The 27,448-nt window shown below is 43.3% G+C and overlaps 1 protein-coding gene across 1 annotated transcript in view; it reads left to right on the top strand.

The window, feature by feature from the left end:
• The window catches only part of LOC311236113 (ATP-dependent RNA helicase DHX8-like), a 41,140-nt gene extending 14,552 nt beyond the window's left edge, over window positions 1–26,588 (top strand). Inside the window, 19 exon segments of the mRNA XM_084323723.1 lie at window positions 2,183–2,327; window positions 2,845–3,036; window positions 3,166–3,253; window positions 3,751–3,848; window positions 4,967–5,114; window positions 6,709–6,890; window positions 7,512–7,706; window positions 8,477–8,662; window positions 9,530–9,602; window positions 9,605–9,640; window positions 9,643–9,738; window positions 12,656–12,837; window positions 12,924–13,064; window positions 14,561–14,716; window positions 14,970–15,107; window positions 16,884–17,012; window positions 17,366–17,562; window positions 25,258–25,437; window positions 25,750–26,588. Coding sequence (XP_084179849.1) covers window positions 2,183–2,327; window positions 2,845–3,036; window positions 3,166–3,253; window positions 3,751–3,848; window positions 4,967–5,114; window positions 6,709–6,890; window positions 7,512–7,706; window positions 8,477–8,662; window positions 9,530–9,602; window positions 9,605–9,640; window positions 9,643–9,738; window positions 12,656–12,837; window positions 12,924–13,064; window positions 14,561–14,716; window positions 14,970–15,107; window positions 16,884–17,012; window positions 17,366–17,562; window positions 25,258–25,437; window positions 25,750–25,969 — 2,782 coding nt within the window. The 3' untranslated portion in view covers window positions 25,970–26,588.
• The last annotated feature ends 860 nt before the right edge of the window (window positions 26,589–27,448 follow it).

The raw sequence follows: 27,448 nt of genomic DNA, 5'->3' as shown, positions 1-27,448 counted from the left end.
TAGGGTATTGGATGAGGGGGCTTTGAGGGACCAAGAAGCCCAGAATAAGATCGCAGGGGGCAAGGAGTCCCGCAAAGGGGGGCTCAGACAGGAAGTAGCAGCAATAGCTGCACTCCAATGGACAATGTAGGGGATGACGGGTTCCAGTAGACTGCGGGAAAAAAAGAAGAAGAAGAAGAGCCCATCAAAAGAATTGCGGAGGGCAGTAATACGCCACGATGCGTCTACACTGCCGGAAATACAAAAAAAAAAAAAAAGAAGCCAGCTCTCTTTTCTCCTCGACATCCGAACCAGCAGCATTGACCAGACGGACAGGACTAACCAACAGACTGAAACCCGCGAGTCTCAACCAGCATCCCGGAGCAGTCCAGACCACCCATCCCCACGTGTGCCCAAGTGGGACGAGGTGGTGTGCCGGACCGATACCCGATGGCGAGCCAACCCCGGAACATTTGATATAACTCAAGGCTAATGCCAGCCTGATGTGAATACCCCTGATGCTCAACTATTGTTACACCAACAGTCCGGTAGGCTTGAACTGAACAAGACTCCAAGGACTTCCAAGGGCGTCGACCCCGTTCACCTTGTGTTATTTTGATATTGTATTTTGTATTTGATTTGATTTAACTTGATGTATGGGTACGGATATTCTCCTATAAGAAGGGGGAATTAGAGGGTAAATGCTTAACCACCGTATGCTGTCATAATAGAACCTTCTAGAACATAGAACCTTCTAGAATGTTTGTGGTGCCGTCATAATAAAACATTCTAGAACATTGAACCTTCTAGAACGTTTGTGGTGATGTCATAATAGAACATTCTAGATGACATATTGATTATAGCTGAATCCCTGATAGTTTTCCTGTAAAGAAAGGGTTTAAAGGGCCAATTCACCTAATAAGGTATTTGCATTCCCTGATAAACTGATATAGATTTACAGATGATAACCTCAGAGACGTCGGAACGAACCCCAATGTGTTGATCCAATCAACCTAGGCCTTGATATCGACCTAACCCTCCCGAAAGGAGAGGTTGCTGAAATAACCTAAAAGGGATACTTCAAAGCATTACTTGTACTTTACATCTGTATGTATTATTACTGTTTAGCTAGCGCGCTTTTAATTAAAACACCGGTTATTGTTATAACTCTGCCTCTGGTCTACTATTCTTTTAATTGTACATATTACTCCTCGCCTCATTCGAACCTAGAACTGTGCCCGTGACGAACAGCTGTTACTGTTAGTGACACAAGTGCTACACATGCAAGAAAGAGTGTCCTTGATCACCTTAATATTGTAACCAATTTCCCTATAACACCAGAGCTTCTCACCATATCTCGCTAGATGTTCCCTGTGTTAATACTTCCGTTGGTCAATCCTCTTTCCAATCTGCTGCTCCCAGCAGTTGGAACGAGATGCAAAAGACTTTGAAAATGGACAAATTGATCCCCCTCGCTACTTTTAAGGACTCTATCGCAGCGTTGTTTACACACTACAACTGTCACCCAGCCTTTTAACTGTAATTTGACTGTTCTGCTTCATGTATTACATACCTTGTAACTTTATTTGTTTGATGTGTTTTAATTATTTCCCTTTCCCTTACCTCTGTGATGTATGTATGTCTTTCTTCTATTTTATTCTATACATTGTTTTTGTCCCCTTTCCCTGTTACCCTTTGAGAGGCCTTTTTGTCCTCTCACCAGGCTGTCATTGTAAATAAGAATTTGTTCTTAATTGACCTGCCTGGTTAAAGGGGGTAGAATGCATTAAAAGGCTAAGATGAAGAAATGTTTAGCTTACTTTTGAAAATATTTAGTGAGCTAGCCTCCCTAATGTCCACAGGTAAAGTGTTCCATAGCTTTGGTGTGTAATTAGCAAAGGCTGCATCCTCGATTTTTCTTTTGGCTGTTGCTGGGAACCTTCAATAAACCAGCAGTAGATGATCATAGTGTTCTTGGGGGCACATAGTTGACAAGAGAATTGTAGCTTTGTCATGTTCCGTTTAGGGCTTTGTATATAAGGAGGATTTGTATACCAAATCAATTCAAAATGTTACCTACCGGTATAAAATATTTGAAAGGGTTTGGGTTCGATAGGCTGATTTGGTACTGGATTCGGATTGGAAAAGATCCTTTCAGTCCATGACCCCGGTGACTGTGAGGTAACTTTGAGTGTCTTTGTAGGAAACGCTGGGAAGGACTGGTGCACATCTCAGAGCTGCGCAAAGAGGGGCGAATCGCTAACGTAGCAGACGTCGTCAGCAAAGGCCAGAAAGTAAAGGTCAAGGTGCTGTCGTTCACCGGAACCAAAGCCAGCCTCAGCATGAAGGTGAGAGAACTGAGGCCTCGCTGCGGAATGTGTAGCTGTCTCTTTTAAAATGACTGTTGGTAACTACTTTCGAATGAAAATGTGTACGTTCTGTGCAGCGGTAGAGTAGGTGAAACACTGGGGAAGCAGGATATTACTGTTCCACTGTAACTTGTTTACAAGATCCAGTAATACACTTTTTTTTAAATATATTTCTCATATATCAACACATTCTATTGCAATAATATATGCCTGATGTGTCCCCCTGTGGAATAATATGAATACATCACACTGTGGGTTGGAGTGAAATTTGTATTCACAACAAATGATCATGTGAGTTGCGATATCCAGCATTTCCTGTCTTTGCGCCCAATTGTAAATACCTGGTAAACCAATGGAGGAAAACAATTGAGTACTGCTCCAAAAAAATCTCACACCCTTCTCCCAATATCTTTAGTATCTTTAATATCTTCAAACGCTCATCGTTGCTTAATAATGAACAATCAGCCAGTAACCGAAGCGATTTCCGCCCTGTCAGGATGTGGAGCAGGAGACCGGGGAGGACCTGAACCCTAACCGGAGGAGGAACCTGGACCTCGGGATCGGGGACGATGCCATGAGGAACCCGGACCGCCCCGTCGACCCCGCCCTGCTGGAGCTGGAGGAGAACCCCACGGAGCGCAAGAGGCTCGCCAAGATAACGGACCTGGAGAAATGGGAGATTAAACAGGTATTCATCAAGCGGATACATCCTTGTTTACCCAGAGGGACACTTTGTCCCCTGGCCTGTCTTTTTTATTTTTTTTATACACATGGTCTTTTTTATATCTTTTATATTAAACAAATGTACCCCCTGCAGATGATTGCAGCCAATGTCCTTCCGAAAGAAGAGTTCCCTGAATTCGACGAGGAGACGGGCATCATGCCAAACATAGACGACGAAGAGGGTATTGTATATATTATTTTTACATTTATTTATTTAATTCATCCGTTAAGTATTAATTGATTGATTCATTTGTTTTGTTGTATTTATTTATTCATATATATCTGATACCAAGAGCAACACATGACATGAATTTCTACCCCTGTGTTACGTATCAGAAACGAAAGCTAAATTACATGAATTTCTACCCTTATCCCATATAGAAGGATTTGAGATGTTTCTAATGATGCCATCTTTATTTGATCTGTTGAATCCTTTTGTCCAGCCATTCAAAACAAATGGTCTACAGTAGGTATTTTATTGCACAGTAAAAGTAATGGAAGGGACAGATACTTGGTATTGGCTTTGGTACTTCAGGTCTCATCAATCTGTGTCCACAGTGAACAAGTGGTATTGGTACATCCCTAACTGCACATAAGCACATGGTGATTATGCCTCTAATTGTCTAGTAATTATCATACGCTCTAATTGCCTTCATTATATATTTCTCCTGTCCGACAGATCAAGACCTGGAAGTTGATCTGGTCGAGGAAGAGCCACCGTTCCTGAGAGGACAGACCAAATATACCATGAACATGAGCCCGGTCAAAATTGTCAAGGTACATATAGAATAAAGAAAATGATAAATGATGCATTTATATAGCGCTTTTATCCAAAGCGCTTCACAATTTGTTCCTCACATTTTACCCATTCACTCACGCATTCACACACCGACGGCGGAGGCGACCATGCAAGGTGCCAACCTGCTCATCGGGAGCAATTTTGACACGCTGCCCAGGAGGAGCGGTAATCGAACCGGGAACCTCCGAATGACCAGATGACTGCTCTACCTCCCAAGCCACTGTCGCCCCTGTATATGCTTTTCACAGCAGCCTGACGTTATGCCAATACATAAAGGATCCAGCAGACGGTTCAGAATCTTCTTTTCAATAAACTAGAACCTTAATCTTAGTGCTGTTTTAGGGCTCGATCAGATTGATTTTATAATCCAATGCTAGAAACACAGCTGTCGGCATCAGTAGACAAGAGCACAAGGAGCAATATGTCATTATTGTTGCTAAGCAAGATGATGTCGACAGTGTGGTGTGACACGTTACACAACTTGGAGTGCCCCCTAAAATGCACTGCCTAAAAGAAAGTTTGTTGTTTCGGGGATGTGCACGCCTGCTGTGACCAAACCACTGAAAAATACTGAAGAAAAGGTACATTCTGTAGGATGTCTGGAACGAGGACTGCATAGACTCAACTATGTACAGTTAATGGTTGAGTCTACACCGTCCTCACTTTGACAAGCCATCGGCGAGGACCGTGTAGACTCAACCTTTTTTTATACACGCTCATACAAGATTAAATACACGGAAATCTTCAATAGTTCACCAATAAATACAATGATGTATAACGGGCGATGATTTGGTCAGTAAAGGTAGGTAGCTGTAATGCCGTCAAAAAGCTGCCTCTAGGAAAGAGAGCCCTGGTTGTTATTGCACTTTGTTTACATCTTCTTGTTTTGGTCTGATGTGGGTTGGAGTTTAGTAACTTATGTGAATTTCTCCAGACCTCTTGGCAGAACCTAGAGGTCGCTGCTTGACGCCATTACAGAGTACTTGTAATACTCCTCTGTGTACTGAAAATATGAACGCCCTGTGTAACTGTATTTTCTTCCGAGGTGACCATGTCCCACGTCGTCGTTATTAACCGCCTCTCCCCCTCCCATTAGAATCCAGATGGCTCCCTCTCCCAGGCAGCCATGATGCAGAGTGCTCTGTCCAAGGAGAGACGAGAGCTGAAGCAGGCGGTGCGCGCAGAAGAGATGGACTCCATCCCTACGGGTCTCAACAAGCATTGGATCGACCCCATGCCTGACTGTAAGGTCCCCTGGAGACGTCAAACCTGTTTCACGCTTCTCGCCGTCTGCGCGGCGGCGGCAGCAGCAGTAGCACAGACCACGTTGCAATGATTGGCGTCTCCGACCGCAATAATTATGAAGTATATCGACTACTGGTCCCGTGTCAACCCCAGCAGTTCTTTACTTCCTTCATAGTATAGAAACCTTGGGTAAACTTTGCGTAAACAAAAACATTGTCTTCCACTATATGCCATGGTGAAGTAGCCCAACGTCAGATTACCTGACATTTTCACAGAATCTCTGTTTTGAATTTCCCCCCTTTTCGATCCCATGTTGCAATGCGGCGACATCAAGGTGAAATAGGGCAATTATTCCAAATAGATATACATAAAGATGTTAAAAAAAATTATTTAGAGGGTCAGTTTTTAAAATCGCGACCGGTATCGCTGACGAGAGCTAATTAAAAGAAGAAACCCTATTCATCTTGGACCAGAGGCTAATTAAAAGCCAAAAAATCTATTAAAGTCTTCATCCATCTTGAGCCAGACCTCCTTCCATGTTGTAGTACTACCCGCTTGGATTATCTTGGCATAGCTGGAGATCATTATCTGGTTTCGGGGGTTAATTTAGAGTGGCTCGCGGAGGCGTAATGCACAGCGTATCAGTGTCTTCCATAGCCCGAGGTGGAATTGGAAGATTATGGGCGGGGGTTACGAGTTCCTTCCAGCCCTAGATACTGGAGCTGACTCATAGTTTAATACAAAAGGCGATCTGTTAGGAAAGTCAATATCATGGCAATTCATCTTAATTAAAAAAACAGAGGGGGGGGGGGGGAATGCATTTTGTAAGGGTGGACGGATCTTGCCAGAACCTTCCATCTGCTCTCTGACTCACCACTGACATGGTGAAGATTGAGGAAACATCTTTTTCTTTGAGGGGGGGGGGGGGGGTGTAGATCAAGATATAGTGTCTTCATTAAACATACAAGATACAGGGTTCACACAAGGTCCTTGAAGTGCTTAAAGTTCTTGATTTTCTTTACAAAAAAAAGTCCATGCCTGGAATTCCTTGAAAACAGCCCATGTTTTAACAAGGTTCTTAAAAAGTCCTTGCAATTCAAATCAACCATTCGCATTGAACGTTTTGTTCATCCATGATCAAATTGTTCTGAATCAAGAATTTTTTTATTTTTTATTTTTATTTAAAGTGTAACTAATTGTCGGAAAATTGGTTTTAAGCCATAAATATTAGATCCGGTTTTTTTCCTATAAAAAAATAAGAACTGCATTTAAAGGTGAATTGTATCCTTTTAAATACCCCTTAAAAAAAATAGTGCTTAGGAAAGTACTTGAAAGTCCTTGAATTTCATTTTGCAATGTCTGTGGGAACCCTGACAGTGTCTTCATTAAACATACAAGATACTTTATTATTGCAACATTATATTAATGCAACAGTGTCTGTGGTACAGCATGGTTGCTCAGCTCCAGTGCAAAATGACCATACAGGCACCATAAACCCTTACTACAACGACAACAACACGCACAAAGAGAGAACACGAGTGTGAGAATATGCACGTGGTGAATCAACATATTATTCCTCTCTTCGCTGCACAGATGAAGGGAGGCAGATTGCTGCCAACATGAGAGGCATCGGAGCGATGCCTGAAAATCTCCCAGAGTGGAAACGATATGCCTTCGGGGGAAACACGGTCTCCTACGGCAAGAAGACCGTGCTCTCTATCCTGGAGCAGAGAGAGAGCCTGCCCATCTACAAGCTCAAGGAGCAGCTCATTCAGGTCGGTGCATCAGATGATGTTTAACCTTCTGTCGTGTGGCAGTGAAAGGGTTAACCGGCTGTCGCGTGGCAGTGAAAGGGTTAACCCTCTGTATTGTCGCAGTGAAAGGGTTAACCGTTTTGGTAGTGCGACGGTGAAAGGGTTAAGTTCAAGTTTGTTTTTATTTGTCACATATAACGTACATGTACTTCACACAGTGAAATGCTTGGTTCTGTATGAGTCCATGAGAATGTGCTTCATACAGTAAAAAAAAGTAAAGGAGGAATAACACTATACAATATACTATACAATATACAAACTAAAGCACAATCTAAGTACAGTGAAAGACAATGAGGTACAAATGCAGACTTAATGAGGTACACAACTTTTAAGGCAAATGCAAATGAGGAATGAATGTAGTGCAAATCTTTTTAATAAATAGATAAATATAATGTAGTGTTAAAGTGTCTAAAGTGAGCGTGTGCATGTGGATGTGTGTGCAATGAGTGTAGATGGATGGGTACATAGAGTAGATTTTAATTACCCTGGCTAGTCTCTTGAGATGGAAGTATCACATTTTCAGGAGATACATACTTTTAATGACTTGTACTGCAACACATGTGACCCACCCCCCTTTTACAGGCTGTCCATGACAACCAGATTCTGATTGTAGTGGGAGAGACCGGCTCCGGGAAGACCACCCAGATCACCCAGTACCTGGCTGAGGCGGGCTACACCGCCCGGGGGAAGATCGGCTGCACTCAGCCCCGTCGTGTGGCCGCCATGTCTGTAGCCAAGAGGGTCTCTGAGGAGTATGGTTGCTGTCTGGGCCAAGAGGTGAGTCACCTTGAGCTGTGCTACATCATCTGTGTGAACAGAAATACCTGTTAGCTGGAGGCCAGACCTGTTAGCTATTACTTGTGATTGTTTCAGTTACTCAATTGCAACAATGTGCTTTTTGGCAGTCTGGTAGGTTAATTTATGCCCAACCTTTCTACATTTTTTGTGGACAGTTTTATCCAAAGTCCCTTAGATAGATAGATAGTTAGATTACCATACTATTCACAAATTCTTGTATGGATTTCTACGGAAATAGGATGGCGGGAATCAAACCAACCCTCACTCTATTCACTGCATAGAGTGCATATAGACTAACCCTCACTCTATTCACTGCATAGAGTGCATATAGACTAACCCTCACTCTATTCACTGCATAGAGTGCATATAGACTAACCCTCACTCTATTCACTGAGCTACACAGGACTACAGTCTTCTAGACTGTCACTGAGCTACACAGGACTACAATGAGGGGTGACTGTAGCTCAGGAATAATAACGATTGTCTGGTAATCAGAAGGTTCCCGGTTCGATTCCGGCTCCTCCTGGAGCGTGTCGAAGTGTCCTTGAGCAAGATACTTAACCCTTAACTGCTCCTGATGAGCAGGTTGGCACCTTGCATGGTGGCCTCCGCCGTCTGTGTGTAAATGTGTGAGTGAATGGGTGAATGTGAGAATGTGAGGCACAAGTTATAAAGCGCCTTCTCCTCAAGAGCTCCTGAAGACAAACATAGTTAGAGGAGTTCTCTCCTCAACCTCTGTGTCTCTCCAGGTGGGCTACACCATCCGCTTTGAGGACTGCACGAGCATCGAGACAGTCATCAAGTACATGACGCATGGCATGCTGCAGAGGGAATGTCTCCTGGATCCGGACATGAGCCAGTACACCATCATCATGCTGGACGAGGCCCACGAGAGAACCATCCACACCGACGTGCTGTTTGGCCTGCTCAAGAAGGTACTTATGGGAAATGCACATACCGTCTTCTCCAAAGTCAGACAAGAAGATAAGATGCCAAGCTAGTCTAGCTCAGCACAAACTCATGGAATTGGATACGGATCAGCTAGCCTAGCTTACAACACCCGGGAGAGGTGTTTTGCTTTCATTCATTTATGCTAAGCTGGGTGCCTTTCTTAAGTAATTACCGGTACTGACATTCTGAACCATATGCATACTGTAGCTACGTATTTAAATTACTAACATTCTGTAGAGAGAGAGAGAGAGAGAGAGAGAGAGAGAGAGAGAGAGAGAGAGAGAGAGAGAGAGAGAGAGAGAGAGAGAGAGAGAGAGAGAGAGAGAGAGAGAGAGAGAGAGAGAGAGAGAGAGAGAGAGAGAGAGAGAGGAGAGAGAGAGAGAGAGAGAGAGAGAGAGAGAGAGAGAGAGAGAGAGAGAGAGAGAGAGGAGAGAGGAGAGAGAGAGAGAGAGAGAGAGAGAGAGAGAGAGAGAGAGAGAGAGAGAGAGAGAGAGAGAGAGAGAGAGCTCAGCCTCTCGCTCACCTAGGGCATGTTGTGAAGTTACACATCTATGACACTGTGTGTCCTTGTTACATTAGGAATTTGCGGTATTGCTGCATTCCAATACAGGGAAGGCACTTGATTATTTTCTCAGACACCGGCCACAGTGACTGATTAATTAATAAATTCACCAACACTTTCATTATTCTACCAGCCAACTGAATTTTACAACAGAATAAATTCTGGTTGTTTACCTGTCAAATTATCTAGAGTAGACTAATTAATCTGCCGTTAATCCCCACTAACCCTGTTCAAATACCATTTTGAATCTGAAATAAAAATGCACTTGCTTGCCGCGTGTCCCTCTCAGACAATACTGAAACGCAAGGAGTTGAAGCTGATCGTGTCTTCTGCCACGCTGGATGCCGTCAAGTTCTCTCAGTATTCTTTGAGGCCCCCATCTTCACAATCCCAGGGAGAACCTTCCAGTGGAGGTTCTCTACTGCAAGGAACCCGAGACGGATTACCTGGACGCCAGTCTCATCACCGTCATGCAGATCCACCTGACTGAGCCTCCAGGTACAGTATGCAGGGTTCGCACAAGGTCCTTGAAGTGCTTAAAGTGCTTGATTTTTTACCAAAAAAAGTCAAGGCCTGGAATTCCTTGAAAACAGCCCATTATTTAACAAGGTGCTTAAAAAGTCTTGAAATTCAAATCAACCATTCTCATTGAAAGTTTTGTTCATCCATGATATTATAGTTCTGAATCAAGAAAATGATTATTTAAAGTGTAACTAATTATCGGAAATTAGTTTTTTTTTTAAACTATGTTTATTGGTATTTTTTTTCTTTCAGTTTTACAGCATCAGTTCAACAGTTCAACAACCATACAAAAGGAAATGCTGCCAACTGCCCCCCCTCCCCGAGTTACAGAAAAATAGATACAAAATACCACCCCCCCCCCCCCCCCCCCACCCCCCCCCGAAATAAAAGTAAAAAATCAATATAAAAAAAAAAAAACTCTAGGCCAGACCCCCCCTCCCCTCCCCCAGACTAGGACCTCAACAAATTAAAGCCCAACCTCCAGGTTAAACCCTACTGATCAATTATGGGTAGTTTACATCATTGGTATATCATTTCATTATTTATTTTTTTCCATTTGACACCGGAAATGCCACTCTGAAAGAGTTAAAAAGGTCCACGCACGAATAACATGCACGCGCGAATCAAAAAAGCTTATCAAACGCCGACGTCACAACAGGTGCATATTAATGAGCCGAATCTAAAAGCTTATCAGACGCTAGCACGGCCGTGACGTCACTTCAGGAAACGTATGCCTTATGTCCGTCCGGGTCATAGTACTAGATCAATGGTGGCCCACTCGGTGCATCACAGTTAGCCTATAGCTCCGCCGTCCCTGCTACAGTCGGGACCACTACACTGACGTTAGCCTATAGCCCGCCGTCCCTGCGGGTGGTTCTCTCCTCTTTGTGTGCCCCCGTCCCCGCGGGTGTCCCGCGGAGGAGCTTGTGGACGCGACAACAGCGGCGGCCGCAGGGCGCCCGAGCCCGCAGCGCTAGTTAGCTCATAGCTATCGTGTACCACTAGCCTTTACGGGCTCGAGCACCCTACGGCTGCCGCCGCCGTCGCGTCCATGGGCCCCCCGGCAGGGCACCCGTGGGGACGGGGTGTACAGAGAGGAGAGAACCATTTTGGGTCGGCCGTTCATGCCGGCCAGCGAGCCGGATGTCGGGATATGTTGTTAGCACAATAGCTACCAAGCTAAGCTATGTTAGCTACTAACGTTATAAACACTGTGTACAACGACACAATGATTTACATTATTACAAATATGGTAACGTGGTTGTGGCTTTTACAAATAGTGGTTAGCTTTAGAGATGGATGGATGGCTATAATCACGGAGCAATAGTGTTAGGTGAAACAGATACATTTTCATTCGGCTAGTAGTAGCAAGCATATATCTATGGTAGCAAGGCTCTCTGCCTGCAGTGCCTGCCACTAGCTGTGTGTGACTCTCAGCGCCCCCTGGTGAGCCCCCTGGTGCCCTGCACCTGTTGTGACGATAATTTCGATTACACACGCACGTTATGAACCATTGATTAAAATATCCACGTGCGTGGTGATTGTGTTGGGCAGACAAAATGTTTGATAAAAACGCTAAAACTGGGTCAATTTCAATACTTTTTTTTCCCTTCTTCATGAAAGTCACCGTTGGCCTAGTCCACATTGTTTATTGAACAAAAATACAACGTGAAGGTTGGCCTTTAAGTTTTTTTTTTTTTTTTTTTACACATTTTGAGAATTTAGTAAACCCAGTTACACCCGTCTAACAGGTGCCCATACTTCTACACCAAACAAATAAATATCTAACGTTACATCTTTTCTCTTCAAAGAGCAACTACCGGTAATAACATTTACAGTATCATTCATTGCAATATATACCCATCAGAAAGACAAAAGGGAGCTTCAATAATAGCCTACATCGTCAACCTACTATGTAATCTGTTTTAAGTATTGCCTAAACCCAGCCCAGCGGAAATTAGTTTTAAGCCATAAATATTGGATCCGATTTTCTTTCTATAAAAAAACTGCATTTAAAAGTGAAGTGTATCCTTTTAATTTCATTTTGCAATGTCTGTGGGAACCCTGAGTATGGCCTTTTTCCCCCTTTCTAGTTTGTTAAACGATACATTAATTTAAAAGGCAACCATCCAATTCAATGTGTGTATATATATATATGAATTCAGATAAAATTGATAATATATATTGTAAATCAAACAGACAGTTCTGTTTTTAATCCTCATTATTTTGGTTGTACTGCATGGTGACTTGATCGAAATGTTGTAAAATGAATGTCTCTACTGGATCACAATATATCATATAATATTGATCATATGTTACTGAATCAAATCCCAATTGTTTTGTATTATATGTGATTTTGTGATATTGCCAAATGTTGAATTGTTGCCTTAAAGGTGCTATAGATACCATTGAGCCACTAGATGTCCCACTAGAGCACCAGCTCAACTAGCAGCATGTTTATCCAATCCGGTGCATTCCATGTGTGGAAATTGTATGTAGGGAGGGGGGCTACATGTACAATAAATAAATATTTTTTATTATAATATATAATATATGTTTTTAAATGATTATTCTACATAGACATTTTATCTATAGCAAATTTTAAGAATCAAAACTGTATTGTGTCACAAATAAAGTTTATATGGTAAACCCTGAGTATTACACCTCACAGTCTTTTGTTAGACTGAGCTGGGTTTCCCATATATATCCTGTTGCTAAGATTCTTTCTTTTCCCTTAACCTACAATGAAGCAATGGTTATTTTGACACCAATACCTTTGGGGAAACATCCCTGTTCTTATAATTAAACTTGATGCTATACTGTATGTACCCCACAGTTGGAATAGCCTTCAGAAGACTCAAGGCCTAAAACAACCTTTTTCTTTTCTCTGCAGGTGACGTCCTGGTGTTTCTGACTGGTCAGGAGGAGATCGACACGGCCTGCGAGATCCTGTATGAGCGGATGAAGTCTCTGGGGCCCGATGTGCCTGAACTGATCATCCTGCCCGTCTACTCTGCCCTGCCCAGTGAGATGCAGACGAGGATCTTTGACCCTGCCCCCCCAGGCAGCAGAAAGGTAACAGCAAGTGCTGGATAAAACCTCACGTCACCATTGTTACCAAACATTGGGACTAATTCTCTTGTCTCTTACATTTTGTCAAGGTTATCATCGCCACCAATATCGCTGAAACCTCACTGACTATTGATGGGATCTATTATGTGGTGGACCCTGGCTTTGTCAAGCAGATAGTATACAACTCCAAGACCGGCATCGACCAGCTGGTGGTGACCCCTATATCACAGGTGGGCTAACTAACGGAATCCTTATCAATATGAAACATATCCTGGTCCTTTTTGTGACATGCTGGAGGATGTTTTACAGACTTATTGATATAAGTTAAATTGATAAAACTTTATTTAAATGTTATTGGTGTAAAGAATACAAATAATAAAAATGGAATATTAACACCTATCTCCTAACACAGGGGTTCTCAAACTTTTTATACCACGACCCCATTTTATTTAGGATTTCTTTTGGTGACCCCACACTTAACACATCTGGTGCCATTAACGTAGAACTACGTTTCTGTCGCCCGATCGTTGAGTGCCGGAAACGTAGATCTACGTTTTTCTCACAGTATTTCTTTTATTCGCTATTGCCATTCATAATTGCTGTACTGAATGTGTCTGAGCTGGCAGACGGTCTTATACCGCCCTTAGCGCCTTCGGCCAGTAATGCACCCCGTTAGAAACGGGTTGGTTTCTTTTCTCTACCGAGCTGCGGCGTGGGGGCGGGTCCTAAACACTCCGGCAAAACACACGCTTGTAGGGATGGTTTTGACTACTACTGACCCCGCCCGCCCGTTGAAATGCAATGCCCAACAACGTCGGAGACAGGATCGTTGTGGATAACTGGAATGGCGATCAGATATTTGGATATTTTTTTGCATTACATCAGAGACCAGGTAAGGACATTATATATGAAAGCTTGCGTTGATCTGATATTTATTTCTACGCCGATCGACGCTGTCTCTGTGTCTGTATGTGTGGCTGTTTGTCGTTGGGTTGCAGGAGGGGTGGGGGGGGGGGGGGCGCCGGTCTAAACAACATTGCATGCGTGCACGAGGAAGGATAATAATTATGATCTAGCATTGATTTCAGGAAGATCCGATAATCAGGCGAAAAATTACAACGTGTTTATTGAATTACACAAAAACGCAGTTTTCACGTCTTTTCCCTGGAATGACTCAGAAGCACCCAAACTATATTCATATTCAAAACGGTATAAAAACGGAAATGTACGGATGAAAAAATTAGTTTTTTGCACGTTGACCAGAAGCAAGTCACTGAGACTCGACGGCGTTATTAGACCCATAGCTGCTATACTATGAAATATAGGTTTAGCTCTACAAACTACAACTACGTTTACATGGGTTTAATGGACGGCAAGGAAGGGGTCACTTCCCGGAAGGGGCGTGGCACTCAATGTGTTAATGTATCGTGTAATTTCAACGTGGAATTAAGGAATATCAAAATAAAAGCACACTTTGTTGAACTTGATCATGCATATTTATTAGAAAATTAAATACAGCACTATGTTATCAATACACATTTATAAAATAAGGCATATTTAGTCCAAATATGTTGCCGGAACATAAAAATAAATATATGATTTTTTATTTAATTTTAATTTGTTTACATGCCAACCCCACTGTCACCTACCCACGACCCCACTTTGGGTCACGACCCGTAGTTTGAGAACCGCTCTCCTAACGGAACTTGTTTTTTTCCTTGCTCAGGCCCAAGCCAAACAAAGGTCAGGCAGAGCTGGTAGAACAGGTCCTGGGAAGTGTTACAGGCTCTACACTGAGAGGGCCTACAGAGATGAGATGCTGACCACCAACGTTCCTGAGATCCAGAGGACTAACTTGGCCAGCACTGTGCTGTCTCTCAAGGTATACGCTGTAGATTCGGCTGTAACGGCAACCCCACACCTGGATTGTAACAGTCTTTGCTATGGCCTGTTAGTTGTGGTCTTGAATCACACGGTACCTAAAGAACCAATTATTTCCTTCTAAATTTTCTAAATGTATTTCTCATTTCTGAATGTTCTGAAGCATTTCTTCGGCTTGCCACCCGACACCCATGTAACATTTTAGACCTTGGGCACCTGTTTTCTAAGTACAGCCTCTCTCCTAACCTCCACAGGCCATGGGGATTAATGACCTTCTAGCATTTGACTTCATGGATTCACCCCCCATGGAGACCCTGATTATAGCCATGGAGCAGTTGTACACTCTGGGAGCTCTGGACGATGAAGGGCTGCTCACACGCCTGGGGCGAAGGGTAAGAAATGGATAAACCTGCACAAAACGACTCATCACTGAAACCTGTCTGTCGATATCACCATATATGCTGATGACACTGCTGTGTTTGCTGGTAAAACCATGCTAATAGACTTGCTGCTCAAGCAGAAATCAAATGTTGGTCATCTCAAAACTCAAATGTTTATGCATTTGAGGTTTTGATATAGGTCTGATTTGGGTTTGTGTATGCAGAAAACACATTTGTAAATAATGCAATAATAAACATGATTGACACTCTGTACCATAAACATACAATGTGCATTGACTTAATTAAAGGTCCCATGCATTATAAATGGCCTTTTCCAGTGTTTAGCATTGTATCCTAGCAATTGGGGATTATATCAATGTGGTCTGTGTCGTTAATTATCATATTGACTCACCAGTCTAGTCTCGAGTTCACGAGATTTTCCCTCACTAACTAAGCTGTTCTGATTTGATGGTATTGCTGACGTGAATAAGGTACTGATTTGCAGTAACGGCCCCTCTATGGTTGTAGCGAATAGTGTAACCCGACACTTCCTCAAACGGGTTTTGACAGAGGCAGAGAATGAGCGAGAGAGAGGGACCGGCGGGACCGTGCAGAAGTGTGTGTAAATGTGTGTGCGCCATCTCTCTCCCTCGTCGGAGCATTTACACACAAACTTGACTGTGTGTGTGTTGGGGACGCATCTCTCTCTCTCTCTCTCTCTCTCTCTCTCTCTCTCTCTCTCTCTCTCTCGCTTGCTCGTTCTCTCTCTCGATCTCTCTCGTATGTATCACGCTGTGTGGGTGACTGTCACTGAAAGCGCTTATGGGCGGAGCCCATCCAATAACAGCCTGAAATCCTGAGGCTGAAAAATTATGCTTTTGAGTGCTTCATTAGAAATATAAAACAATTGGGGCGCCCCAGTGGCGAACCACATAGCGCGCTCAGCCGCGACACGGCCGACCTGGGTTCGACTCCCGAACCCGTCGTTATTTGCCGAATGTCTTCCCCCACTCTGTCTCCCATTCCTCCTCTGTCTCTCTCTACTGGACTGCCCAGTAGCAATAAAGCGATAAAACGCCAACAAATAAATCTTAAAAAAAAAAAAAAAATGGGGGCGGTCAGGTGGCGTAGCGGATATTGCGTTCTTCACCAACACCGGAAACGCTGGATTCGCCTGTTCGAATCCAGCTCACAGCTCCGGCGTTGTCACCAGCTTGGCTGGCCGTTCACACTAATACAATTGGCTGTATTAGAGGGTGGGAAAGCTGGCGGGGTGGATCCGGGTTGTTGTAAACAGCGACTCCTACAGTTCGGTCGGGGCGCCTGCTCAGCGCGGATAGGATCTAAGGGGGGTAGTGTGATCCTTCCACACGTTACACCCTCTCAGTGAGAGTCCGCGCTGCCAGGTGAAAAGAAGCGGTTGATTGGCTAGACGTGTGTAGGAGGAAGCACGTGATAGCCTCCACTCTCCCAGACCGACTGTGGGGGGTAAGTGCGCAGCGACCAGGAAGGGGATTGGGAATTGGCATAACGACTAACATTGGGATGGGAGAAAATCGGAGGAAAAAGGAGGGGGGAGAAAGATAAAAAAATATATATATATATATATATATATAAAACAACGAATAAAAAAAAAAAAAAACGTACAGATGTCTTCCATAGACTCATAGGAATTGTGTAAAGTTGCCCAAATAGTGCAAGGAATAGCAATGCATGTCCCCTTTAAGTACCGGTATGTTTTGAAATTGTGCCTTGGTTTCTAAGCATGTCTTTGTTTCTATGTGTCAGATGGCTGAGTTCCCTCTGGAGCCCATGTTGTGTAAGATGTTGATCATGTCCGTCCACCTGAGCTGTAGTGAAGAGATGCTCACCATCGTCTCCATGCTGTCTGTGCAGAACATCTTCTATAGACCCAAGGTACAGTATGTAGCAATACATCACATCATTCGTCATGGTCACATTATTTAATTGCTGTCAGCTATAAGCTTTTTCCCCCCTCTCTAAAGAGAATAATTTTCATATTGCAACAATTAATTTTACTTTCTACTGGCAGCAGTTATGCTAACTATTGTCTGTTGATCAACTTAAATGTATTAAGCAGATATTTTAAGATTTTATTTTTATTGCCTTTTAAGAATTTCATAAACGTATGAAAAAGATTTAGCATGTCCGATTAAACAAATTATAATAATAATAAAACAGAAACGGTGTGAAGCAGTGCATTTCAGCTGCAAGGAGCTTCAACCAAATTCCCTCCCTTCCCCCTGCAGGACAAACAGGCGCAGGCCGACCAGAAGAAAGCCAAGTTCTTCCAGCTGGAGGGAGACCACCTGACCCTGCTGGCCGTCTATAACTCCTGGAAGAACAACAAGTTTGCCAACCCCTGGTGTTTTGAGAACTTCATCCAGGCTCGCTCCCTCAAGAGAGCTCAGGACATCCGAAAACAGATGATGAGCATCATGGACAGGTGTGTGTGTGTGTGTGTGTGTGTGTGTCAGTATATATATATATATATTACTATATATAATCTTGTTATGCATCTGGCACATTTTGCATAAAACGCCTGTCGATTGTATAACCAAAGTAAATTGGTGACCACTTATAGCACATGCATGAGTCTGGTCTCTTTTGAAAGGAAACATTCTGAATGATCTTTCACTCAGAGTGCTAGTGTAATAGTTACAGAGGTAGATTGGTATGAGCTGAACATGAGCTATTTTCCAGATACTAGGAACTATACATGACAACAATGAAAGATTAAAGATATGCGTTATTGTTCAGTAATTAATGGAGCAGCTAATCCCCTCCACTTGATTTCCTTGTATCTCTTGTCTGTGTATCTATGGTCTGTAGTGCTTTACAAACAACACTGCAAGAAAAAGGCTGCAGGAAAAACAACTGTGAAGGATGCCTCACGGTGTGCACCAGTTCATGACCGCCAATAGGGGGGTCTGTGTAATTGTTATCAAACAAATTACTAGCTTCAAATGAAGTGCCTCTTAAAATCCAGACAAATATCTTTGCTCAGATACCATATTTGTTGTTAACCCATTCTCTGCCACCACTTTGATCATCCTAAATCATCCTCTGCCAGCGCTATTTGTCTATGGAGATGTTCACCTTCTTTGCAGGGCTATAACTTTTTAAATTGTATTGCTAAATTGACATTACTATGGCCCATTCAACATCAATTATCTATCGTTCAGGATGTAGGTACGTTTTACTTTTTCATTCACACATTCATACTAAAATACCGTCTAGAATATAAATATGTTTTTATTGTTTTCTGCAGTATTTCATAGAACGTGAGATATAGGCATAAATGCATATACCGGTATTAGATTATCAAATGCAGTTTGATACCGATCAACGTTATATTAAAAATGTCAACTATACATGGTCCTAAACGTCATGACTGATCATCTGCGGGTGAACGGAGGGGGGGGGGGGTCATTTATAATTCAATGACAGACGTTAAATGATTTATGACCTATATTCAATAAAAAACCGACTCTCTATTAATGACCGGGTGCGCTGTTGAGCTAAGCTATTATAAGCCGACCTCCTAATACAAACCGGGTTACTAATATACGCGTGAGCGAACCTCCTTACTTCCGTATGGAACACGGGTCGCGCGCAGCACGTAACACAACAACAACAGAGCAAGCATGGCTACCGGTACTAAACAGAGACGAAAGTTTGACGCTAAGTTTAAAGAGGACGTTTTGAGGTATGCGGCGGAGCATTCGGGAGAGAAAGCCGCAAAGCACTTTAACATTGATTCCAGACTGGAGGAGGGACAAAAAAGTGAGCGAGGAGATGGAGACACTACTTTCCGAGTGGAAACGTTATGAGAGCTAACGTTGCTACCTACTGTACCTGGAGCTGCTAACTGGCTAACGTTATGAGAGCTAACGTTGCTACCTACTGTACCCGGAGCTGCAATAAATGAACCCAGTACATTTTACTGGGTTCAAACTGACACAAAATGTTGATTTATTCATTATGATCTATTTTAAAATTAGAAATATAGGCCTCTCTCTTATACATGCCTCCTCCTAATAAAAGCGTGGTACCCGCTACAGTTGAAACAAATACAAGCCCGGGTCACTATTAGAGGAATTACGGTAGTATGGGTGATATATTGATCAGAGCAGTTTGTATCGAAAATGATAAAGAAAAACGCTGAAACTCACCCCAGTCTCCTCGTAGCATTGGGCGATGAGAGTAGAGCAAACGGATCCCAATTATGGGATGTTGATCGATGCAATCCATTTCCGGTTTGTATATTACTAATACACGTCCAAATCATGTTAATTATTGAGTTATGGCAAAGATCCATATCGACGGTGTCTGTATTGAGCCCCGGGATGATAAACGAGTGGCCGGACGAAAATAGGGGACGGACCGAGCTCCAATGGCCACTTCCGGTTTGGCAACTCGCCGATCGGCCACCAGGTGGCGGTATTGAAGCGTTGCAGAGTTGTGATGGCTCAGACAGCATCAGCCAAGACTCTGTGGGTGAAATATGAATACCATGACGAAAATATGAAATATTGATCTCAAACACGCCTTACGGGGTGATTGGCAGACAACGCATGGCGGAGAAACCCGCCTTAACACGTGATTGGCGGAGAATGGGTTAATACTGTTTTGTTGTTTTAACAGACACTTACACACTACATTTTAAATTAATTACCCCCAGGCCTTTCCTATTTTTAAAAGGTGGATTAAAAAGGCAAACTGGGGTAGACTCCAGTTCAGGTGAGAAAATATCAGAGTGAATAGAAGGATAACAGCGGCATACCCCATTTTATTTAGGATTCTTTTTGGGGACCCCACACTTAATGTATCGCGTAATTTCAACGTGGAATAAAGGAATATCAAAATAAAAGCACACGTTGTTGAACTTGATCATGCATATTTATTAGAATATTTTATTACAGCACTATGTTATCAATACACATTTATAAAATGAGGCATATTTAGCCAGAATATGTTGCCAGAACATAAAAGGAAAAAAAAAGATTATTATTATTTTCTTTTGCCAATGCGCACCCCAAATTTGGGTCGCGACCCGTAGTTTGAGAAACACTGGTCTAACCAATAACATTTACTAGGCTGTCTGTAAATTAGAATGTGCTCCTAATTGACATAGTCAATCCTGGTTAACTAAATTTCAAATAAAGCCTCCCTGTTTCTATGACTAATAGTAATGACCTGATTGTAACTGAGCACAACAGGATCTGAGAGATGTTGGTTGGAGAACTCTATTTTTAATTTGCTTGGCACAGCTGCACAGCCAAGCTGCCCCCCCTCAGAGCGGAGAGATAAGGCAAAACAAAAAAGAATAATAATTTGAGTGCCAAGGCTAAGAGAATAATCAAAGACTCTAGCCACTGTATGAAGCACAATCTCAGGAGGGTCATACATAACCAAGCATTTCATCTCTGAATACAATGGTGTCTGTTTACTAAATTATATTTTGGTGTCTGATTTCGCATAGGTTTATGATAGGTCAAACCTGCCTAGGTCTTACATTTCTACAACTGAATTCATTAACCCACACACCAAAGAAAACAAACTAGTTTATTTTTTTTTAAGATTTTTTTTTTGGCGTTTTATCGCTTTATTGCTACTGGGCAGTCCAGTAGAGAGAGACAGAGGAGGAATGGGAGACAGAGTGGGGGGAAGACATTCGGCAAATAACGACGGGTTCGGGAGTCGAACCCGGGTCGGCCGTGTCGCGGCTGAGCGCGCTATGTGGTTCGCCACTGGGGCGCCCCACAAACTAGTTTATTAACATTTAGAAATTTGTTTTATACTGTTATGTTTGCCATACACTGGTTATAGAAAGTTTCTCCAAATAGATCTCAAATTCCCTATTTGATAAGATACTTTTATCACTATGAATACAAGCCATTAAAATTTTCACATTGATCACTATGAATACAAGTGCTGCATCTCAAACAAAAATGTTTGCTTGAAGAGGACTTTTAATGATACATTTGTTTTATCTAAACGTTGACACATATTTCAGGTGCATTTTTGTAACGTGAAAGTTCAGTACATATTACCAAATACTTTGAGATGATTTTGTAGTGTGTGTTTTACTTGCTTTATTTGTCGATCTCAGGTGGTGACCCTTCTCTCCGCCATCCAATACCCGGGGTTCCTCTTAGTTGTTGCCTCTGTCGCTCCACATGGTTTTTCTTGATTTAGCACAGTTTCTGTACCAGTGTCCTGTCTGGCCAACAATTGAAGATAAGATAAGCTGGAACTGTCGTCATTGTATCTTGACAACTGAACAGGTCACATGGTTAGGCCAAGGCGCTAATCATAATGAGCACTGAACAGGTCATATAGACACTGATGGACCATGTTCTGAATTCACTTTGTCCAGCGTGGTTTGCTGTCCCATCTGGAAACTGTCCCATAGCTTGGTGGTGGTGTTTTGTAGCTGTGGTAGGGGAGCAGGGCCTCGCCCTCTGTCTCCTGCACCTGCCTCCTGGTTCTGGAGCAGTGGGGTCAGCTGCACCTGGTTCTGGAGCAGTGGGGTCAGCTGCTCCTGGTTCTGGAGCAGTGGGGTCAGCTGCACCTGCCTCCTGGTTCTGGAGCAGTGGGGTCAGCTGCACCTGCCTCCTGGTTCTGGAGCAGTGGGGTCAGCTGCACCTGCCTCCTGGTTCTGTAGCAGTGGGGTCAGCTGCACGTGCCTCCTGGTTCTGTAGCAGTGGGGTCAGCTGCACCTGCCTCCTGGTTCTGGAGCAGTGGGGTCAGCTGCACCTGCCTCCTGGTTCTGGAGCAGTGGGGTCAGCTGCTCCTGGCTCTGGGCCAGTGGGGTCAGCTTCTCCTGGTTCTGGACCAGTGGGGTCAGCTGCACCTGGTTCTGGACCAGTGGGGTCAGCTGCACCTGCCTCCTGGTTCTGGACCAGTGGGGTCAGCTGCACCTGCCTCCTGGTTCTGGAGCAGTGGGGTCAGCTGCACCTGCCTCCTGGTTCTGTAGCAGTGGGGTCAGCTGCACCTGCCTCCTGGTTCTGGAGCAGTGGGGTCAGCTGCTCTGGGCCAGTGGGGTCAGCTTCTCCTGGTTCTGGACCAGTGGGGTCAGCTGCACCTGGTTCTGGACCAGTGGGGTCAGCTGCACCTGCCTCCTGGTTCTGGAGCAGTGGGGTCAGCTGCACCTGCCTCCTGGTTCTGGAGCAGTGGGGCGGGAGGCATGGATAGGCATTGAGATGGTGGAGTCCACCTTGAGAAGCGACAAAGAGGGATAGATAGGTACAGGTGGGGGAGAGAGAGGGTGAGGTATTGTGAGTGTGTCATCTGTACTTTTCTCACTGCCAGCCATTTTATTTCTCTCTTCTCTCCTAGCATTCAGTCTCTCTTCAAGTTGGTTTAACATTTGCAATAGAAAATTACACTTCCCTGTGGAAAACCACATTTATTTACGCCAGTATCCATGTTTTATACTGTCAGAATCATAATTCTTAATTCATAAGGGCTCCTGAGTTACTTTACAGTTTACAGGATATGGTTCTGAATTACTTTACAGAACAACAGAGCAACTCCTTCTCACTTTGAGTTTCTTTGCAAAGGTCCGTTCTAAATTTACTTTATAGAACAGTTCGAACAATAGGACAGCTCGGCTCTCTCTCACTTTGAGTTTCTTTACAAAGTTCAGTCCTAAATGTTTTAAAGGACAGTTCTGAATTAACTGTATCTGAAACGGGTCAAGTCATATGGATAACTGAACAGGTCACATGGTTAGGTCAAGGCCCTAATCATATGAGCAACTGAACAGGTCATATTGACACTGATGGACCATGTTCAAACATTCTTTACAGAACAGAGCAGTGCCTTAAAATACTTTGAGTTTCATTACAAAGTCCAGTCCTAAATTACTTTATAGGACAGTTGTCCGAACTATTAGAGTACCCCTTACTTGAGTTTCATTACAAAGTCCAGTCCTAAATTACTTTTATAGGACAGTTGTACGAACTATTCAGCTCTGCCAAGCACACTGTAGTATATGAACAAAAAGATAGCTCTGACAGGTTCTATGTCCTATTTTAGACAAACCTAATTCAAGTTTAGACAGAATCAGAATTTCAACAGTTCACCGGATAATCAGGCTCGATCTGTCGACCTTGCACACGTCCACAGGGGAAAATACCGGAGGTGGCGTCCAGACGTTCTCTCAGCAGTTCTCTCGTCTCCTTAAAGCACATGTTTCTCTGAGGATTTTGAGACCGGGAAAGATGATGCTCCCCTGGAAAGCTCTACGGCATTCACCGACTTTCAGCCCGCTGGTGGTCAAGCCTCGGTATCCCATACCTCGTCACGAAATTGTTGTGGAATATTTTAGCCAAACAGGGAAACTGTAGAAATTCAGATCGAGTCAAACTACTTAAAAATAATAGTTTATTTCTGAAGACTCCTCATTTTACAATCTGTAAGTATACACAAGCATCCAGAAAGTGAGTAAGAGGTCTGGTCAGACTTACATTAAATACACAAGCTTGGGATGACAAATGAAAAAATAAAGATGGCAAAATGGAAAACAAAGATGGGTTTAGGGGTTTTGTCGTATCTGACACAAGATTGATATGAAACAAAAGACAACAAAGAAAAGGACAAGGTGACATATTCTGAAACTATTACATATCTAAGACAAACTGTCCTGGGCCTTGGTCGTTGTTTTTAAGAACACTTGGACTGTCGCCCTACTGTCTGAGAAACTATACTAGTCAACTATATTAACTAGTCAAGGCTGTACAGAGAATATGTATTTAACAAAGCTATAACATGCTGTCTGTACATTAGAGTGCTAATAGGCCCAGTAAGCTGTACAAATTATGTAATAGGATGAAACATATCATATTTTCCATAACAGTCCATAGCCTGAAGTTTCATTAATGTCAAACCTCTCCCTCTGACCATTGTGCCTGCGGCGGCTCTTATCAGTTGTTGTGTTCTGATGGAATGCAAACATTCTGCTCGCTGCTAACACTGACTGCCTCCTGCCTCTAAACCGCTTCCTCCACCGTACAGGAAAAACACCGTTATCATTCAATAGGCAGCGTAGCGATTTCAAAATGAGATTCGATGTATTGTCATTATACAGCACAATACATACATATACATACACACCATCCAACCAGAGTGGATAAATTAATTAAACAAAACAAAAAAAAAACTTGAACCAAGAGTGATTTGAACTTGTGACCATAGGCTCCACAGCCAGCAGACGAACGAGGCATTAATTAGTATTGGCATTCATAAATCAGATGTCATGCTAATATCTCATGTTCTACAGTAGGGCGTACTACTGTGATACCCATTTCAAAGTGTGTGTGTGAGAGGCTCGCTCTCCGCTCTCCACGCATTATTTCTACGCTCATACCGGGGGGGGGGGGGGGGGGCAAAACTAGCGTACGTCAGTGGCCAATCAGAGCGCAAAACGCGAACACGGAAGCAAACATGGGTTAGGATAAGAATAGACGCCCCCGGGCCGGATCCGAACCCCGGACGCTGCGATTACACTGCGAGCGCAGCTACGTGGGGTGCCACCGTGGTGCCCCTGGTATGACGTATCTTAAGATACACGTACCATCATGGAGGCATGCAAAGGTATGCATTTTTTACAATACCGTAATCAACAATATATCAATTTGATAAAAGAAATATGTATACATATGTGTATTTTGTTATTTAATCTAGAAATTGTACATTGCAGCAGTCTTCACCCAACTTTCCTCTCTGCCCGTCCTATCTACGATAAAAGCTGTAAAAAAAAAAAGAAAAAAGAAGATGCGTCATACCTCCTAGCCCTACATTCAGTCATACTGATCTGTTGGCCCATAATCGCAACATGGAATTGACCTGTCTCAAACCCCACCCTCTTTTCTTGATCCTCCTATCCTCCTATTGAGAAGGAGCAACAGTTGTGATTGGAGGATCAAGAAAAGAGGGCAGGGTTTAATTCCACATCACACCTGTCCTGGAGGTGATGTAAGATGATGTAAATGTAGCCTAAAGAATGATTGAATTCCTAAAAAGATTAAATTGTAATGTCATTGCAATCATATGCAAAAACATATTGTATTTTTAATTGTATAAAAGTAAAGGATGCAAATCATATACAAATAACATTGAACCTTTCTCTCAGACACAAGTTGGACGTGGTGTCGTGTGGGAAATCTACGGTGAGGGTACAGAAAGCCGTCTGTAGCGGCTACTTCAGGAATGCCGCCAGGAAACATCCCCAGGAAGGCTACCGCACCCTGATCGACCAGCAGGTGGTGTACCTCCACCCCTCCAGCACCCTCTTCAACCGCCAGCCAGAATGGTGAGTCCATCCGTGCCCCATCTGGGGATGATGGGTTACCCGATGGGGTTCACTGGGTACCCTGGGTCCAGGGTGGGGATGCGACAATTCTCTTCTTCCAAGATTCTCAGGACTACACACTCATATCGGCTGATGCCAAATACCGATCCTATCCATTGCTTTTACTGAACAATATAGATGTAGTCCATTGCTTTGATCGTTTTTGAAAATGTATGGAGATCTGTTCCGTCTTCCTCCAGAGATCCCTATGTGTGTGAAAATGTCATGTAATTTATACTTGTTAATGAACATATTTCTCGTACCCGTCCCCAGGCTTGTGTACCACGAGCTGGTCCTGACCACTAAGGAGTACATGCGAGAGGTGACCACCATCGACCCCCGCTGGCTGGTGGAGCTCGCACCGGCCTTCTACAGAGTGGCAGACCCCACGCGCCTCAGTCGGCAGAAGAAACAACAGAAACTGGAACCTCTCTACAACCGCTACGAGGAGCCCAACGCATGGAGGATCTCTCGCGCTTTCAGAAGGCGTTGAAGAGAGCTCTTGAAGTTACACAATCATACCTTTATATGGACATACTGTACAGTAGTTTGGGCCCGCTGGCTGAAAAACAAAGACACTTTCCCCTTTGTGCTCCAAATGTTGTTTGGTTTCATTATTGTATTTATTTTATTTTTGTCAAAGAGCAGCCCTTCCGAAACTCGCTATTAATCTCACAAATTAAATCTGCACTCATTGTCCTTGTCTGTGAGATAAAATCTCATGAAATTATATATTAGATTTGTCATTTTAATACGGATGGGAAAAGAGCTTCAGTTGCTCGGAAGAGTGGTCAGACTCAGTTGTAGAGTGTGTGGTGGATGACTAATTCATTCCAGCTTGACCAAGTTGAAGTAATTGAGCAAACGCTCAATTAACAAACAAACCAACCAACCTACAGTTCAGGGCTCACTGATTGTGAGGCTTCATTGCATTGTAACGTTTTCTGTGAAGTTGTATCCATAACAGGGGAAATGTCCTCCAGAGATTTATGAAAAGTCCAATTCTTCAATATTTTACAATATTAACAGTTTTTTTAATTTTTTTTTGTGATTGTGTTTTTTATTGGAATCTTGTATAAATACTATATGTGGTATTTGGCCACGTGACAGAATGATCTGTTTCTTTTTCTTTTTTTTAGATTAGTCCCTATGGTAACGGTCAGACACAGGTGTCCTGTCTCTTCAACACAGGCAAATACACTATTTACATTCAAGAAAAGTTAATAGGGCGGGGCGGTTACGTGGTGCAGTGGGCAAGGCGCTCACCACGAATACTGGAGACTGGGCTCGAACAGGGATGTTCGAGCCCAGTGCTCCACATTGCTTTCAGTTTAGCTGGTCGTCCGCACTAATACACATTTGCAGTATTAGGGGGTGGGAAACTGATGGGTGGGGATCGGGCGTTGTGGACAGCGACTCCTACAGGTCGGTTGGTGCACCTGCGCAGTAGAATCAGGAAGCGATGGGGGAGGCTCCCCTCCAAAGCCCAGACCCCTGACGCTGAAAGATGGAGCCGCGCAGGTAGAAAGATGCGACTGCTGTTACCTCGAGTATCGGAGGGGACTTGTGCTATGTATGACTTAGTCCACATTGCAGCCGGCTTGTGGGAGGCATGAAACAGCGTTCAAAGACAGGGGAGGGTTGAATTGGACGATACGAAAATTGGGATGGGAGAAAAAGCGGATAAAAAAAAAAAGAAAAAAAAGTGAATAGGGGTCATATCAAAGCAAATCTTAATTTGAAGAATGGTAGCCCTTTCATTAACACGTGGCAATGTTGCCATTCGCCTAATCATCGCTGACATAAATGCAGGTTTATTCAACAAGAATACAAAATGATATAATTTGATAGATACTCTGCGTGATTAATCAGCAATGATTTAAATATGTGATGAGAGACCATTGTGAAGAGAGGTAATTCTGGTAGGATGGTCGGTCCAGAATGGAAGGAAAAGGTTGCTTGGTTCTAGCGG

The sequence above is a fragment of the Notolepis coatsorum genome, assembly GCF_963971535.1.
Source record: "Notolepis coatsorum genome assembly, chromosome: 10".
Taxonomy (NCBI): domain Eukaryota; kingdom Metazoa; phylum Chordata; class Actinopteri; order Aulopiformes; family Paralepididae; genus Notolepis; species Notolepis coatsorum.
Note: the sequence above shows the minus strand (reverse complement) of the source record. Positions and strands in the feature narration are given on the sequence as shown.